This window comes from Ictalurus furcatus, chromosome 14, assembly GCF_023375685.1.
Source record: "Ictalurus furcatus strain D&B chromosome 14, Billie_1.0, whole genome shotgun sequence".
Classification (NCBI taxonomy): Eukaryota; Metazoa; Chordata; class Actinopteri; order Siluriformes; family Ictaluridae; genus Ictalurus; species Ictalurus furcatus.
Genome location: NC_071268.1, coordinates 20,385,051 through 20,400,840, shown reverse-complemented (window position 1 = coordinate 20,400,840; position 15,790 = coordinate 20,385,051). Strand labels below are relative to the sequence as shown.

Sequence of the window (15,790 nt, the reverse complement as noted above, 5' to 3'; positions counted from 1 at the left end):
CTGGTGTTGACATACATGATCTGAATTTACTACACACGAGGAAATCATGCAGAAATAAACCACCGCTGCCGGTTACTTAGACTGGTCATTTTTGGAAAATGAAAGTGTTGTGTTGCCAGAAAGAGACCTCTTCCAATCACAAAGCCACAAAACATCAGGTGAGAATCAGGGTATCTGCAGGTATCAGCACTTCAAATGTAATACTTTTTAATATTATATTCAAGACATTTCCAAACAAACGTAAGACCTGCACGTCACTTCAATCATGCTACACGATACATCAGCTATAACGGATTGCGTATATGCATATACATCCGTTTCTGGGTTTAAGTAAACTATAGCAGGGTAAACCTCTATACAGGTATATCTAAGACCAGAGCAAATATCCTTTTTACATTACCATTTGCTCCAACAGTGAAAGAAAAGAAACAAAATATGTTTTATATATATATATATATATAGAGAGAGAGAGAGAGAGAGAGAGAGAGAGAGAGAGAGAGAGAGAGATGGATTACGGCAGTCAGAAGAGAAAAAGATGTCAAATTTACCATCACTCCCTCAGCAGCAGTATTAGAAACCCCCTCACAGCAGTGTTTATGAGGTTTTTTGGTAATTTAATGCCAGGTTAATGTAACAAGTAGTGTTATAAATATACATAAAATAAAGAAGAAAATATATATATTTAAAAAAAACTTTGCTATTTTGTAATATTACTATTACACTGAATAATACTTAATAATAATACTTTAATCATCTTTATTTGGGGTACAATAGTAATAGAACAATAGTAATATATTTCTGACTTAATTCACTTTTATGTGTTAGACCTTTTGGCTTTTATTTTGGCAGAAAACTGCAGGAAGACCTCCTTTCAGTTGGCAGCAGGTTTTTTTAATTCACTTCTCATTACCAATCAGGTAAAATGCTGTAACCCTCTGCCACAAAAATGTTTGAGATTATGCTAACGTAAAACCAAAGTGAATCAGGCGTGTGTTGTGTCTAAATGCAGGTTATAAGCGACTCACAGCACAGACAGGGATGAAGTTGGTGTGGAGCGGCGTTTACTGTGACCAGAGCCGCTCTAAAACACAGATGACCCGCACACACACTCTGAGTGCCACACAGTCACACGCTTTACCATCTCCAACAGCAACCAAGCCAAAATAACATCTAAATCTGCTTTACAGTGTCGGTTCAGTTCCATTTTTAAGACCTTTGAAATGTAAATTGAAGACATTGTAATGCTAATTAAGGCATTATTTTTACATTAAGGAATTTAAGCCATTTTAAGACTTTTTCAGGATCTGCAGACACCCTGGAGAATAGAGGAACACGAAGAGAAAGCAGGCTGTAGCTGAAGCAGAATTCTGAATGCTTTTCTTGAAGGCCCTAATCACCAATTATGAGTCTATTAAGGCTACTGGCAGCTCACTAGGCCCTGTTGTAGTGGAGAGACTTCTGCTCCTCTCCTCTCTGCTCCAGTAAGCACCTGTCAGCTGTGCCACATGTCACGGGCCCCGTAAGCACAGAGGAACAACACCTGACCTTACTACCGCTAACTGGAAGAAGACATGCAAAGCGCCACCTTCACTGCACACATCAGCGCAATGAAGCCGAGTCTCTTGGGGTGATAACACTTCAATTAAAAAAAAGGAGATGTGGAGAGACGGAAAGAGATAGACTGCGCTAATAGAAGCAGGACCCTCGTTAGTTGGACATGAACAGAAATCCATCACTACAGTCTGTACGATCTTCATCTTCTCCTCTCTGCACGACCTCTCTGTCTTACTCTACCTACAGTGCACGGAGGGACAGGACACAAGGGAAAGGGCTTGAGAGACAGAGAGAGAAAGAGAGAGAGAAAGAGATTTAAGCTCCCATAAGGAAGAAGTGAGACTCTCAGCAGCCTGGTTAAATTACCTTGCAGGCAAGTGGCGAGACAAGTGCCAATGCACAGAGGAACTTGTTAAAGTCTCCCTTTAAGAGCAAACTGCTGGCTAATATACGACTATTGGGCCGTGGTCAAAAGTTCAGCCCGTGCATATGTAAAAAGGTAGCTGGAAGCCTGAGGCACAATCCTGGGGAAAATAATTGCCCTAAAATGCTGAAAGCATGCAGTCAGACGTGGGGCACGCTCCCTGTAAAGGGTCCACATGGAGGGGAGAGGAGGGGAGGGGAAGCTGATTGGACCACTGTGTTTCCAAATCCCCCTTTCTCATCAGCCCTCTCTCCCAAATCATCACACAGCCATTAGACGTGTGCCACCAAGGCCAGACATCGCAGAAATGTCATGCAAAACATGGTAAAACAGCTGTCTGACAACACAAACAAAAAGGTTATGGCTGTCAAATGGGAAATGCACACGGAGGATAATATTGCAGTAAACACTTTTACACTTTACCTAGATAATTGACCTTGCACAAGTACACACAGTAATAATAATAATAATAATAATAATAATAGATTTTATATTATTGCTATATTATAGTGTTATTTAAATAATGATAATAATAATAACAACAATAACGTACTATTATTATTATTATTATCATTATTGTTATTATTATTGGTGTTATTATTATTATATTTTAAAATGTTTAATTCATAATACATTTTTCTGGAGTATTTAATGTTGTCAGTGAAAATAGAGATGGCGCAATACCACTTTTTTTCCAATTTCAATACCGAATTTAATTCAATTTTATGTTATTTGTAAAGCGCTTTTAACAATGGACATTGTCTCAAAGCGGCTTTACAGAAACATATAAACACAGGATACTGATTTAAAGTGTGTGAATTTATCCCTATTGAGTGAGCCAGTGGCGAGGAAAAACTCCCTAAGATGATACGAGGAAGAAACCTTGAGAGGAACCAGACTCAGAAGGGAACCCGTCCTCATCTGGGTAACACCGGATAGTGTGAAAGTAAAAGAAAGTTCATGATGGTTTTAACATGAAGTCTGTTTTGCTGAACTAGTCCACTGTTCACTAAAACCTTGAGTATCTGCACCGGTACCCATCCAATATTTTTTCTTTAAAAATGAATAACCTTAAAGATGTTTTTTTTTCTACTGAAGCAGTTTTAAACACTTTCACACAAAAATCACTTACATCACAACAACTATAATAACACAAGTATAAATATAGGCTTAATAAAAGCAATCCTAACAAAAGAACAGGAAAAAAAAGTCTCTTGGTGAATATTTCCCGTTCCCACAAATATATTTCTTTTCCAAATCTAATTCCAATCTTTGTCATTTGTTACATAAGCCGACAGCCGATATGTTTTCTCCGATATCCAATCCACCATTTTTGCTGGGGTTTTTTTTTTGTGTGTGTTTTTAATGGTTACGCCATATTTCCATATTAAGAAGGGGACAGGCATTATTATAATCAGTACTTGCCATTCTTTCATAGCTGTTAAGAACCATTTTCCATATCGAAATGACAACATCTTCATTCACTGTACAGATCTAACGTGGTGTTAACGTCCGACTCTGGAACAACCGGCTCTACTTTCAGATAAGATTAAAGAAAGCAATCGAAAGAGAGATAGTTATTAGCCTGATATAATAAATTGCACTTCTGCTGTGTAGATGACTTTCTCAACTCAGCAAAAGCACATCTAAAAATCATACATCATGATATCAAAGGATGTGCTGAATTTAGAAATGTAATCCAAAGTATGTTTCTCTTCACAGGTTCCAGAAATGAAAGGCAGCATTTCGGGGTGAGTACTTACGTCTCCTCGGGATCACATACGTCTACTCGAGAGGATTTTCTTTTGCAGTAGCACTACCTGGAATGATTTTTCAAATAGAACAAACCTGGCACTGCTTCCTAGCTTTGTTTCTTATGTAGAGGATTTGCTCAGAAAACAATGCCCAATGTGTATGGACCATCTGAAATGTCCTCTACAATCCACAAATTCTTACTTCTGTAAGCACACGTCATTGACTACAGTACATCACAGGCTGCCCCTGTTCACATATTTGAACCGCTAAACAAGAGACGTTATTCGGTCCGATATGAATCTTCCACAGCCTATTATAAAAAGACATGCTGCATTCGGGTTTAATATTGTTTCGAGCCTCTTCCTGCCAGCATTATGCTTATGTTTGCAACCTTGAACAGGTCTCTCTGGACCTCCGATGTGTTTGCAAGCAATTAAAAATCATACCGTCTTCATATCGGCATTGCCAATAAATAAAACAATAGCAGGTTTTATATTAAAGTCTTTGATATCTACAGTCAGGGCAGGTCAGCAGAGAGAGGAGCAGGGCAAACGCATTTGAGCTAGGAAGATACGAGGAAATGTTTTGTTTTAGAAACGGGGTCATAATTGTGTCAAATTTAACATCAGCAAAGGATGGGAATTATTACCGATGTCTTTTTTGTATGTGTTCTGAGATTTTATAGTTAGTTTTTTTTTACAGTGTTATTTTCTTATTAATATAATCTGATATTCCATCAAAGATATTAATGTGATCCAGCTAACATGAGAAGAAGAAGAATTCGGTATCGGCTACGAATCAACTGCTGCCTGCCTGCACTGCTGTGTTAGAGCAGTGGACACACCCTCAAAATAAAATATAATCTTGTTCACTAAATGTTCCTGCACAACATACAAAGAATTTTTTTTTTTTTTTAAAAGGGAAAGAAGCATGCATCACAAAAGTGGTCATATTTAAAACACAGCATATGTCAAATGCAATGTGTGGCCTAAAGCATACGATGACAGGAAGAAAGGGCCAGAGGCGTATGAGCAGCAGATATGGGTTATGATTTATGATGATGTTCGGTTTTATAGTTTGGCTCTCTAAGTGTGTGTGACTTCCAGCTTCTGGCTAAAAGATGGTCCGCAGGAAGAGCTACTCATCTGATTTATGCCACAATAAGCTATATGAGCCTGTCAGCTGCACACACATACACACACACACACACATTCACACATGCATATGCACAGAGTCGGTCTAGGACACATCTCTGAAATCACACTGCAACGTAAACATAAAATAAAAATAAAAAAGAAAGAAAGAAAAGAAAGATGCAAGTATAGCCTGCTTCAGCACAAATGGCAATAATATCTGTGTGTATGTATGTATGTGTGTGTGTGTGTGTGTGTGTGTGCATGCATATTATATATATATATATATATATATATATATATATATATAAATAACTTTTTTGTAGCATTAATAAATGTCTACAACTCTACATCAGTATTCTCCAAAAGATTCACCATCATGTGGTGCTTTGGTGAGATTTATTATTTTTTTTATTTAATATTTAAATCATCCAGCTGGTATTAATGATGGCGTGGTGAGGCCATTTGCACTTGCGGCCATTTTGAGGCCATTTTGTCACTTGCAGCCATCAGATTAATCTGTACAGCCAACTGTTCTTCCATGAGTTACTTGCAATCATATACTTCTACCATCGAGGTCTCTAAATTCCCCAATGGATAAATGGATTCATCATGTTTCAGTCATTACAGCAAACACAGAGGAGTAACGTTAAGGCGTGCAAATATGTAGAGAAGCAGCCAGTCCTTACCATGGACTTGGTGAAGGGGCGTGCCAGATTGAAAAGGAAGGTCATGAGCCACCAGCTGCGGTGGATGGAAGTATACATCATGTTCCCAGGGTGCACAGCGTTGGAAGTGACCCCATGAGGAGAGAGGCGACGGTTCAGCTCATTGGAGAAAAGGATGTTGCAGAGCTTGGCCCTGTTGTAGGCCAGCATGGACCAGTACTCCTTCTGGGGTGGCGAGAGCAGAGTCAGATCCATCTTTCCACAAGAGTCCAGCAGATCTGTGAACCTACAGCGACAGGAGACAAGACGAGACTGAAAATAGGCGCAGTATGATTTGAATAGCCGCCAACAGGACTTATCTGAAACCTTTCACTCTTCTGTAATTTTTATAGTGATGATGTTGATTTCATGCTACACATGTAAAATATTTACTCCAGTGTTTTGCTGATGATGGTTATTCGTTTATTCTTTTCACTTTCACTGATAAACCCTTCTAACTTGCACTGATTTGACAATCCTGAAAAATACCACACACTGCATTCGGGCTACAGGATAAGACCAATATGGGCAATTAAATCATGGATATCATATAATCAAGGCTGCAAGCGATGTTCACATTACAAGCTTCGATGCACAATTCCTCTCAGATCGGATCGGTCCATCTTGACAGTTCACATTCATAACTGCGACCCTGATTTGAACGAGAACACACCGGTTCCCCTGAAATGCCCCGTTTGTGGAAATTCATTTCTCACCTGCTTGACTACAGGACTCAGTTTTGGAAGGTTATTTCTAGTTTTATTGTCCTCCATTATCATTTTGCCAAGCTGCCAAGACTAGACAATGACAACGACAGCAATATGCACATAGCCATTAGGAAAAAGTCACACAAATTCTGGTCTGACCATTCCCTTTCATGTCACACGGCCACATATTGGATATCTATCCGATCTAGGAGCACATATGGTTTATTTTTTTAATTATTATTAGTAGTAGTAGTAGTATTGTTGTTGTTTTTATTCTTAATAACTCTTATTAAATCATTTTTTCCATGTACTGTTTATTTTGTGTACAGCGCTTTGAGAAGTTGAGTTTAAAGGCGACATATAAAATAAAGTTTATTATTATTGTTATTACATACAAAAGTGGCTCAGGTCTGATTTGAAAAGATCGGATTTTTTGTGTCCATATAGTCCTGAAAACAAAATCAGATCTGTGTCACATTAAGGCAGAAATGTGGATTAGGGTTACTTTTAACCTGGGAATGTGAACACAGCCCAAACCTCAGTTTCCATCAAACGCCATGCTATCAGAATCCTGATTTACATTCAAGGTTAACGTTGTGAAAGATCTTACAAAAAGTTAGAGAAAATCTAACAGGGGAAAAAAAAAATTTAAAGAAAAAAAAAGCAGCGGCCAGGACTAGTGTTTAAACAAAAACTAAAAAAAAAAAAAAAATCTTTGGCTAAGGCCTGCGTTTCCAGCACTGTTACAACCTGGCTTAGCTTAATGCAAATCAAAGCTGTGACATGATGTTGTTTAATTGGCTCCGAATGAGCTGTTAAACACCAGATGTTTGACAAGGCTTCATGAACACAAAGCTGTGTGTATATGTACGCGTGCGTGCGTGTGTGTGCGTGTGTGTGTGTGTGTGTGTGTGTGTGTGTGTGTGTGTGTGGGGTTAAAGCTTGGAGAGATGGTTTACTGTAAGAAATTCTCTCTCCCAAGGAGTTTATGTCTAATTGTTCCAGGCTCATCTCTCTCTTTAAACAGAGTCAACATTTACATTTTCACTAAAGCCATTATGCAGCAGCCAATCAAACTGTATCATTTGCTGTTGACAAGCCCCATGTGCCTATGTTGGGTTGTGGTTTGGCATGTTATATCTCTGGTTAATTAACGCACAACAGCTGCACGCTGGTTCTTTCCCGTACAAAACCTTTCTCCGCTGCTTCAGGCCCATAGCACCAGGCTTGTGTACGTGTAGTGACAAAGATGCGCACTGAGGGACACTGATTATGTCCATTCGATTCAAACACTATCTTTTAACACTCACTGTACCATCTTACACACATGTTCAGTCTCAGTTCTCTGATAGAATTCTTTACGCACAAGAAACAAGTCATTTCATAGCTAAAGAAGACTAGGGGCAGCACCAAAAAAGACAACGCTAGTATGTAAAGACCACAGTGCAACAGAATCCTGGCTTACATTAAGAGGACGGGGGAGTAAGTGTGTTTGTAGCAGCATTTTCTTTCATCATATTATCAGTTTAATATTCAGATCATATTATCCTTGTGGAAACGTCCAGGGCCTGTCGGTCGCTCTGTTCCCTAAGCCTCAGTGTAACACGGCAGATAAAGTCTTAAGTTTATTTTCCCAACGCTCAATACCCTTTTCCTTCTTTGCTTCACCCACCTGTCTAACCAGGTCAAGGTTTTAATCAGTGCCTAAGTACCAAAATGTCGTTTTCCCCAGGTCAAACGTCAAACCACTGAAGTGAAAATGGCTCGTATTAAAGCTAATGAATCAGTGTGAGCAGCGTAGAAGAGATCACAAGAACATTAAGGAATGTTTCATTTGAACTGCACACTGTGAGGGAAATGACCGTACAGTAGTAGTAGGTGTATGTCTAAGCTCAGTCAGCCTTTATCGTTAAGAGGTTAGGGGATGAGTAATGGTGGGAGATTCTAGTGAGAAGGATAACTGTGAAGGAGAAACATTGTTATTTTCTCTTCCTAAACAGTAACGAGTCTTTGGACAACCTCTGTCCTCAAAATGATGCACCTGCCATTATTTTGACCTTTCTCCATCACCCTCAAACTATTTTTAAGATTGGTGTGCCTCATGTCCCCGTCCCTGCCCAACCAATTCAGTGTACTTATAGGAAACACCTCTCCACTCATGCGTTCCACCACTGTACTACAGACACGCTAATCTAGTGCTTAAACGCTGAAGCATTTCAGTAGGTTAGATCCATCCATCCAGCCATCCGTTTTCCGTACCAGGGTCGTGGGGGAGTCTGGAGCCTATCCCAGGGAACTCTGGGCACAAGGAAGGGGCCACCCTGGACGGGGTACCAACTCAACGAAGGGCACAATCGCAAACACATTCACACACTACAGACAATTTGGAAAAGCCAATCAGCCTACAAGGCATGTCTTTGGGCTCGGGGAGGAAACCGGAGTACCCGGAGTAAACGCTGAATCACGGAGAGAACATGCAAACTCCGCACACACAGGGTGGAGGCGAGTAGGTTGGATCAATCACGGCAATACTATTCCGATTTTATTCATACTTCACCAGAAAGGTACGTGAGACAAGACTTTGTTAAAATGCAACATCATAATATAAGTTTATGTTCAAGTTGAAGTCAGCTGTAAACTGTTTGCTGTTAAGTGGAGTTGATAAATGTGAGACTGTTAAATTAGCCATGAGATGTTGCTGACCTACATGTATGTTTAGTTACTGAGCATCAGCAATATGTGTAAGTAAAACCACCAACCACTTTACATCTCCAAATCTCAAAGTTTCTACTCCCTTCTGCTTCACTCACCTGTCTGATTGAGTACTCAGTACAAAAGCTTTGCAAATTGTATCATATATTGGCAAAGTGCAATGGTAAAATGACTGAATGCGAAATGACACCTATTGAAGCCATGTTATACACATCATCATTTCTTTCCATGCTGGATTTAAGGATTTAGCTTGTTCAGGCCGCGAAAGTGGGAAGAGAGGGTACAGGAAGTTCTGACCTGTGAGATTCGGAGGACAGCACTACCACACGGGCAGGAGCCGAACGCCCCAGCACGTTCTGCAGCAGCTGCACCAGGTAGAAGTGGCCCAGATGGCAGATCTGGAAGGTAGACTCCAACCCGTCCTCCGTCAGACGCCATGGCTGCGTACACACCGCCGCATTACACACCAGGATGTGCAGGGGCCTACATACACACATACAGAGACACAGCACACACTTTACAATTAACACTCCCGTACAGTATGACATTTGTTTAAATTGTTCCTGACAATAAAATTGGGGGGAAAAAAAAGGAAGCACATCCCCTACATGAGAAATAATGAGTTAAACAACATAACAGGTGATCAGAATTATTTTCCCTATTTTTGCATCGTGATATTCTTGGAACCCAGAGCTAGCGGTCAAAAATAGCACGTTTAAAAATAACCCAGTTCCCTGAAAACAGCACAGGATGTGCAGTGCTGTTCTGGTGGAAACAGAGAGAGGGAAAACAGCACAAGAGGGGAGAAAGGTGAAAGAGGTAGGACAATGGCTGTGAAAGGCGAGAGAGGAAGGCAGCGGGTGCGAGAAAGCAGCTAATGGTGTCAGCTGACATCTGGGCTGGAATCCAGCTGGAGCTGCAGCCACTCTGTAGGATCAGCTAAATCAGCTTGAAGAAAGATGAGAGCTACTTCACAGAGGCATCTTAGGACATCTCTTTTCCCCTCATGTCCTCAGATGAGTACATTAATGTCTGAGATTTGGGGAATTAAAGCTGAAATACACACGTCATAGGACAGCTGCACAATTCTCAATGAAACAGCAATCACATTTTTTTTTAGCTTAGCTTAGAACGGATATGATTCTCAATCATGACTCATTGACCATTTCTGTAAGGCACAATAGGCATTTGTATAAAATGCTAACATTATGAAAGCAGTGTTTAGGATTTGTTTTGCAGAGTAAAGTTTAGCTTAGCTTCCTAACATAGCTGGACTGTCAAGTTTATATCATAACATGGGACATGTTGGCTCAGATGTCCTACTTTAAATGCGGTCCAAGTGAATGCTTGGAATACATAAAACTAGATTATGTTATGTCAACAATTCATTCAGAACATGCTTCGAATAAGTGTTTATCAGTAGATGATGCAGTTCTATATTGCCATCCATGAATGAGGCTGAAAACAAAAGCGCCAAAATGCTGATCTCTTTCGAAATGTCGCAGGAGCAGACCTGTTTGATAGACGAGTAAGATTGTCACAGTTCTGAACAACCACAAATGCTCAAAGCTTTTCTGAAGGCTGTTCTGGGCTGTTCTCAGAATCACTTCAACACATAAACCAACAGATAACTAAAACAAGGTCATCCCACATACTGGTACATCTGTCAATCCTGAAAAAGCGTTCTGAAAAGTTCGAATCGCTGGAAGATCCTTGCCTTTGACAGAGTCGCTCCACTGGTCTTGAACCCTTGGTGGCGCCGCAGAACAATCTGAATCCACCCCACCAATTTTTAATTTCTTCCATTAGAATTAATTATGAGAGCCAGAGGCAATTTGTGTACTCTGTGTTTAAAACTGCCTGCACTATTAATTAAAAACTGGTTGCTGGAAAATTAATGGAGGAATTGTTATTCACCAACTATAATGAGCTTTCCCTATGACATTAAAAAAAGGAATGCATGATGCGTTTCCCCCCAGGTTCAGAGAGGAAACACCAGCGTCTGCATCAGCACACCAGCAAGGGGATGCAGGAAGTGTGCACAGTACAGTATCACAGAAAACCAAGCAATGCCTTACAAATGATTGCTTGATGGGCTTGAAGCATGATCGAGGATATAAATCCATAAAATCAGCTCTGCTATTCATTTCTAAACGTGTGGCAGCCTGGGGAAACACAGTTTTATTTTATTTATATATTTTTTTTTACATTTTCTACTATATATAGTTCTTAAAACTACAGACTTTTAAAGATTACATTCTGTATGGCACATAGCTATTCAGCAACTTGATCAACGCCTGACAATCCCTGTGTGAGAACATCACACTTCACTAGCAAGGTTGAAGTCATAAATGGCAGATTGATTTTTAATTTGTTAAACTTTCTCCTTATCCAGCGTGATCTTTGCAGGAAGACAGCCTAAGCAAAATTAAAAAGGAAATAAAACATTCCCACGTTGTGTTGGTGGAATATATTATGCTTTGTTAAAGCTGAGCTGCCAAAGTATAACCCATTTTTGTATTTTTCGTCTGTTTGCCAGAAATCACACACAGCAACCACGGTATTCCTAGACCGGATATAAGGGAAAGGCAGATAACTGTTCAACAGCATTAGGAACTTCTTTTTAATCTCTTTAAGAGTGATTAACAGAAAGTAGAGGTCGACCGATGGATCGGTTTTACTGATCAATCGGCACTGATAACCGGTTGCTGATTATCGGCAAAAATCCACACCGATCGTTTTTCCCGGTTGCGTCCGTCGCGTAGGGGCTGAGAAGGGTCCGCTGTCATTATACAGTACGAGAGCAACCTCTAGAGGCGAAATAAAAACCATCACTGACAAATTTTGTTGTGACATTTGAAGTGTTTTTTGATTCATTTTGGAGGTCTCTAATGTTATTTGTTATTTGGAGCATTACTTTTTGGTTCAGTTTGAATGCATCTCTTTTGTTTACATTAACATTTACTAATAGCTAAGATATATTAAACTTTATATATTTATTTCATTTTAAAAACTACAGTACATTTTCATGCTACTGTCAGTACTGTTTATTTTTGTAATAAAATTCAGCAATATTTTACTTTGAGTGTTCTGTTTTCATTCAGAATCAATTTGAAAAACTATCGCTTGATTAATCGGTTATCGGGAGGTGCTGCCCAGCTTAGTGGTATCTGTAGAATCCACTATCGGTCGACCTCTAACAGAAAAGGCACATATACGAATATAAAGAGTGACTCTAAGGAGTAGCAACCCCTTCTAAAATAAAACACAGCTATCTGAAGGTGGGCCCTCGCACCCACTGACTGACATGCATGCACAGATTCTACATGAGACTTAATGAAGCATGATGCCAGAGGAGGGGATGATTGGACTTCTCAGTGAATACTATAAAACTTTATGACTTTCACGCTTTGGTCGAAAGGCACGTAATGGAAGAAGAACATGTTTGCGATTACCACTGAACTGCAGAACGTCTGATCCCATGGGCAGCACATACACATGACAACAGCAGCACCAGACACCATTAACTATAAGATGATTCATATTGATTTATTTATTTATTTCTAAATAAATCCTCAATCTTATCATAACATGCTTAACATGAAGTATTTATCCACCATGTTCCAGAGCAGCGTTTCCTGTCAGCATCTGGGTCAAAAGAGAAGGGAAAAGACAATGAAAGCCCCCGTAATGATGATGACAGGGAAAAGCTTCAGAGGGCAGGTAACAGGATCAGTTCCTACAGTAGAACATCCCCCACCACAAGTTTCATATATGAGGTGGCTGATTGAATGAGCCTCGGTGGGAGAGAGGACCACGTATTGCTGTTTGCCCCATAAACTCAGGCTAATTCTCCTGGTGTGTGGCCTGTGATTTAACAACATGCCTTTACAGCAGCCTCACTCTCTTAATACAGCTCCCTGCCAGGTCTGTCCTCATAAGCAAAAAGCTAACAAACGGCTTTAATAGGCAAGCCCACATAATGTAAAAACTCCCTTTAAACTTATTAACGTGTTCGAGGGGGTCTGCCGCAGATGTGCAATTTACATGCTGGGCTAGCGGGGGCGGTAACGAGGGAGCAGGGAGAAATAATCCTACATATTTACTTTAAAAGAACCCCCAGGGCATGACCTTTGACCTGAGAATAATCTCCCCACATAAAAGAGAGATTACCTTTTCTCCCTCTTCTCTGACCACCTACTATTAAGGGGCTCTGTTTATGATCTACACAAAGGGCTGGTGTAGCAGAGCACAGATTTAAAATACACACACAGACGTGCGCACACACTTCTTTCTTTTTCTTTTTTACAGTAAGGGCTAAATTAGATTGCATCCCTGACTTGGCAGTTGATATTCAGAGCTCATCAAGGTAATAATGTTACTATGGAGGGACATCTAATACACAAGCAAAGAGTGATATGGGGGAGGAGTTTGTGCCCAAAAATGAGGACATTCCACTGTATGTTTGAGATAATAAAACATCATGTACAAAAAGCTTTACTGGAACAGTAACGACATTGTGCCGAAGTTAATTACACAGAAGAAGAGGAAAAAAAAAAGAATATGCATAAATATGTGTATGTAATAAGCTTGTGATGTGATTTTTTTTCCCGACTCGTGAAAATCCAGAACCGATTGCCTAAAAAGACAGGAACGTGAGAATTTATACCAGTTCAGCTTTAAATAGGGAAGGTGTAATAGTCGGGAACTGCTTGCTGGCAGACGCAATCATGAACATTGTGGTGGATTTTTAGGTGATTCCTTAGTAACGTATATTGAACAGAAAAATAAATAACAGCATGTTTTCAATATAATCCTTTTACAAATCGGTTGTCTAATGTCCACATGGCCGACATTTTTTACTGCTCTGCTGCTTCTCAAAGCGTTTACTAGCATACTTACTAGCATGTTCCATTTACGAGCTCCTACGCAAAATACATAAAGGTAGGCAGGTCTGCCAATGTATTATAATCAGAGTAAACGTCATTGGCTATCGTGGCAGTGTAATATTGTGTAGAGATGATTAAATCATTCCACCAGACAAGCCTAGTCTTTAATATACTGAGGAGAAGAAAGAGACCAAGAGAAAGAAATGTTTGAGAAAAGTATAGATTGCATTTCATTAACTAGTACTGTGTGTAATTGTTGGAAGCAGAAATGGGGGGTGGGAGGCACCTTCGCCAGCTGCCTGCTGCCTGCTGCCATTCACACCTCAGCAGCTTCCTATTCTGATGTGAATTAATCTACTCTTGTGTGTGCACCGTGGCTTAGTGTTTATCTGCCCTGTGTGTGCGTGGAGTTTGCATGTTCTCCCTGTGCTGCGGGGGTTTCCTCGGGGTATTCCGGTTTCCTCCCCCAGTCCAAAGACATATAGGCTGATTGGCATGTCCAAATTGTCCATAGTGTATGAATAGGTGTGAGAATCACATGTGTATGTGATTGTGCCCTGTGGACTGGCACCCTGTCCAGGGTGTACCCTGCCTTGTGCCCCATGTTCCCTGTGATTGGTGCCCCATGCTCCAGGTTCCCCATGACCCTGTAGGATAAGCGGTATAAAAAATGGATGGATGGATTAATCTACTCTTCCTCCTCTGGGACACACACACACAAGCCCACAACTAACAAAGAAAAACAACCTTGATAGAAAAGAAAAACGTTGCTCCATCATTTGAAACCTGGGAACAGATCATGGGGGTTCAAGTGCAGTGGGTGTGGCTGACAAGTACAATAGGTGAGCTTTATGACATAGCACTACTGCATCTCTGAGGATCAAAATTCGGACATCCTGAAACGGATACGGTCTGTACCTTTTTGATAAATGAGTGTAATAAAGATCAAAGCGAGAACAAACATTTATATTCTATTCACTCGTACACTGCATTTAGTATTCACCAAAGTAAAGAAGGCTATGTGTGCAGTTCAGGTGAGCAGCAGGAACGTGAGCCCATGCTGGAGCCTCAGCTGTAAAGAGGAGGCTACTTGGGCCTGCATGTGTGTCAGGCCATGTTTGAACCCCATCTCCACACTCACTGTGGGTCACTGGGCCAAGTAAATGATTTGGGTCCCAAATGGCCTTGGACTAATGGGCTAATCTTTCTCTCTTATTAAATGCCATCAGCTTCCATTAGAGCAGCCAGACAGCTGATCTTAGTGGAGGACTGTAGCAAAGAGAGGCAAGAAATTTGCAAGAGCCAAGGCTGTCGCTTCCTTCACTCAGCCCTGGCAGAGTAGAGAAACCACACTAGTACAGACACATCCACCACAGAAAAGCAGTATGGCATGAGTCGAGTCAGTTTCTCATCAAATACTGTAAATTCAGCTCACTCATCATTTCATTCCAGTCCATTCTCCTTTTGGGTCACTTTCCACAACAGCATTCTGAGAGTGCGCCAAATGACCAATACGGCCTCATTAGGGTTTGAACTGCACAGTGCGTGTTGGGTGTGTGGTAAGATGGCGAGGTGGGGGAGAGAGGAAGAGGCTGGGGGAGAGGGTGACGGTCACCTCCAGGCCTCTGGCTGCTGACCAAGCGGCTGCTACAGGCAGCAGTGTCCTGCCTGAGGGGCTGCCTGGGGCCAGATGAGCCCTGCAATCCCCTGAGAGCCTGGAGAGAAAGATACCGCAACCACAACTACCAGCAGTCACCTCTACCACATTCTCTCCCTATGTTAGAGCTCTTGAGGAAGAAGAGTAAGGAAAATGCAGGAGGTCCACATGAGAGAAACACCTCAGTAGAGCAGGGATGGGATGATCCCAGAAGCATCTGGAAAAGCTGAGGTGGCAGTTCACTTGGCTGCA

General features: G+C 40.8%; 1 protein-coding gene across 3 annotated transcripts in view; it reads right to left on the bottom strand.

Annotated features, from left to right (window-relative positions):
- The window catches only part of wwox (WW domain containing oxidoreductase), a 177,384-nt gene that overhangs the window by 113,592 nt on the left and 48,002 nt on the right, over nt 1-15,790 (bottom strand). For all 3 annotated transcript variants that reach the window (XM_053641052.1, XM_053641053.1, XM_053641054.1), the window contains exons 7-8: nt 9,290-9,475; nt 5,556-5,820 (exon numbers count right to left, since the gene is read on the bottom strand). In XM_053641052.1, the coding sequence (XP_053497027.1) occupies nt 5,556-5,820; nt 9,290-9,475 (451 nt within the window). The remainder of the gene's footprint in view (nt 1-5,555; nt 5,821-9,289; nt 9,476-15,790) is intronic.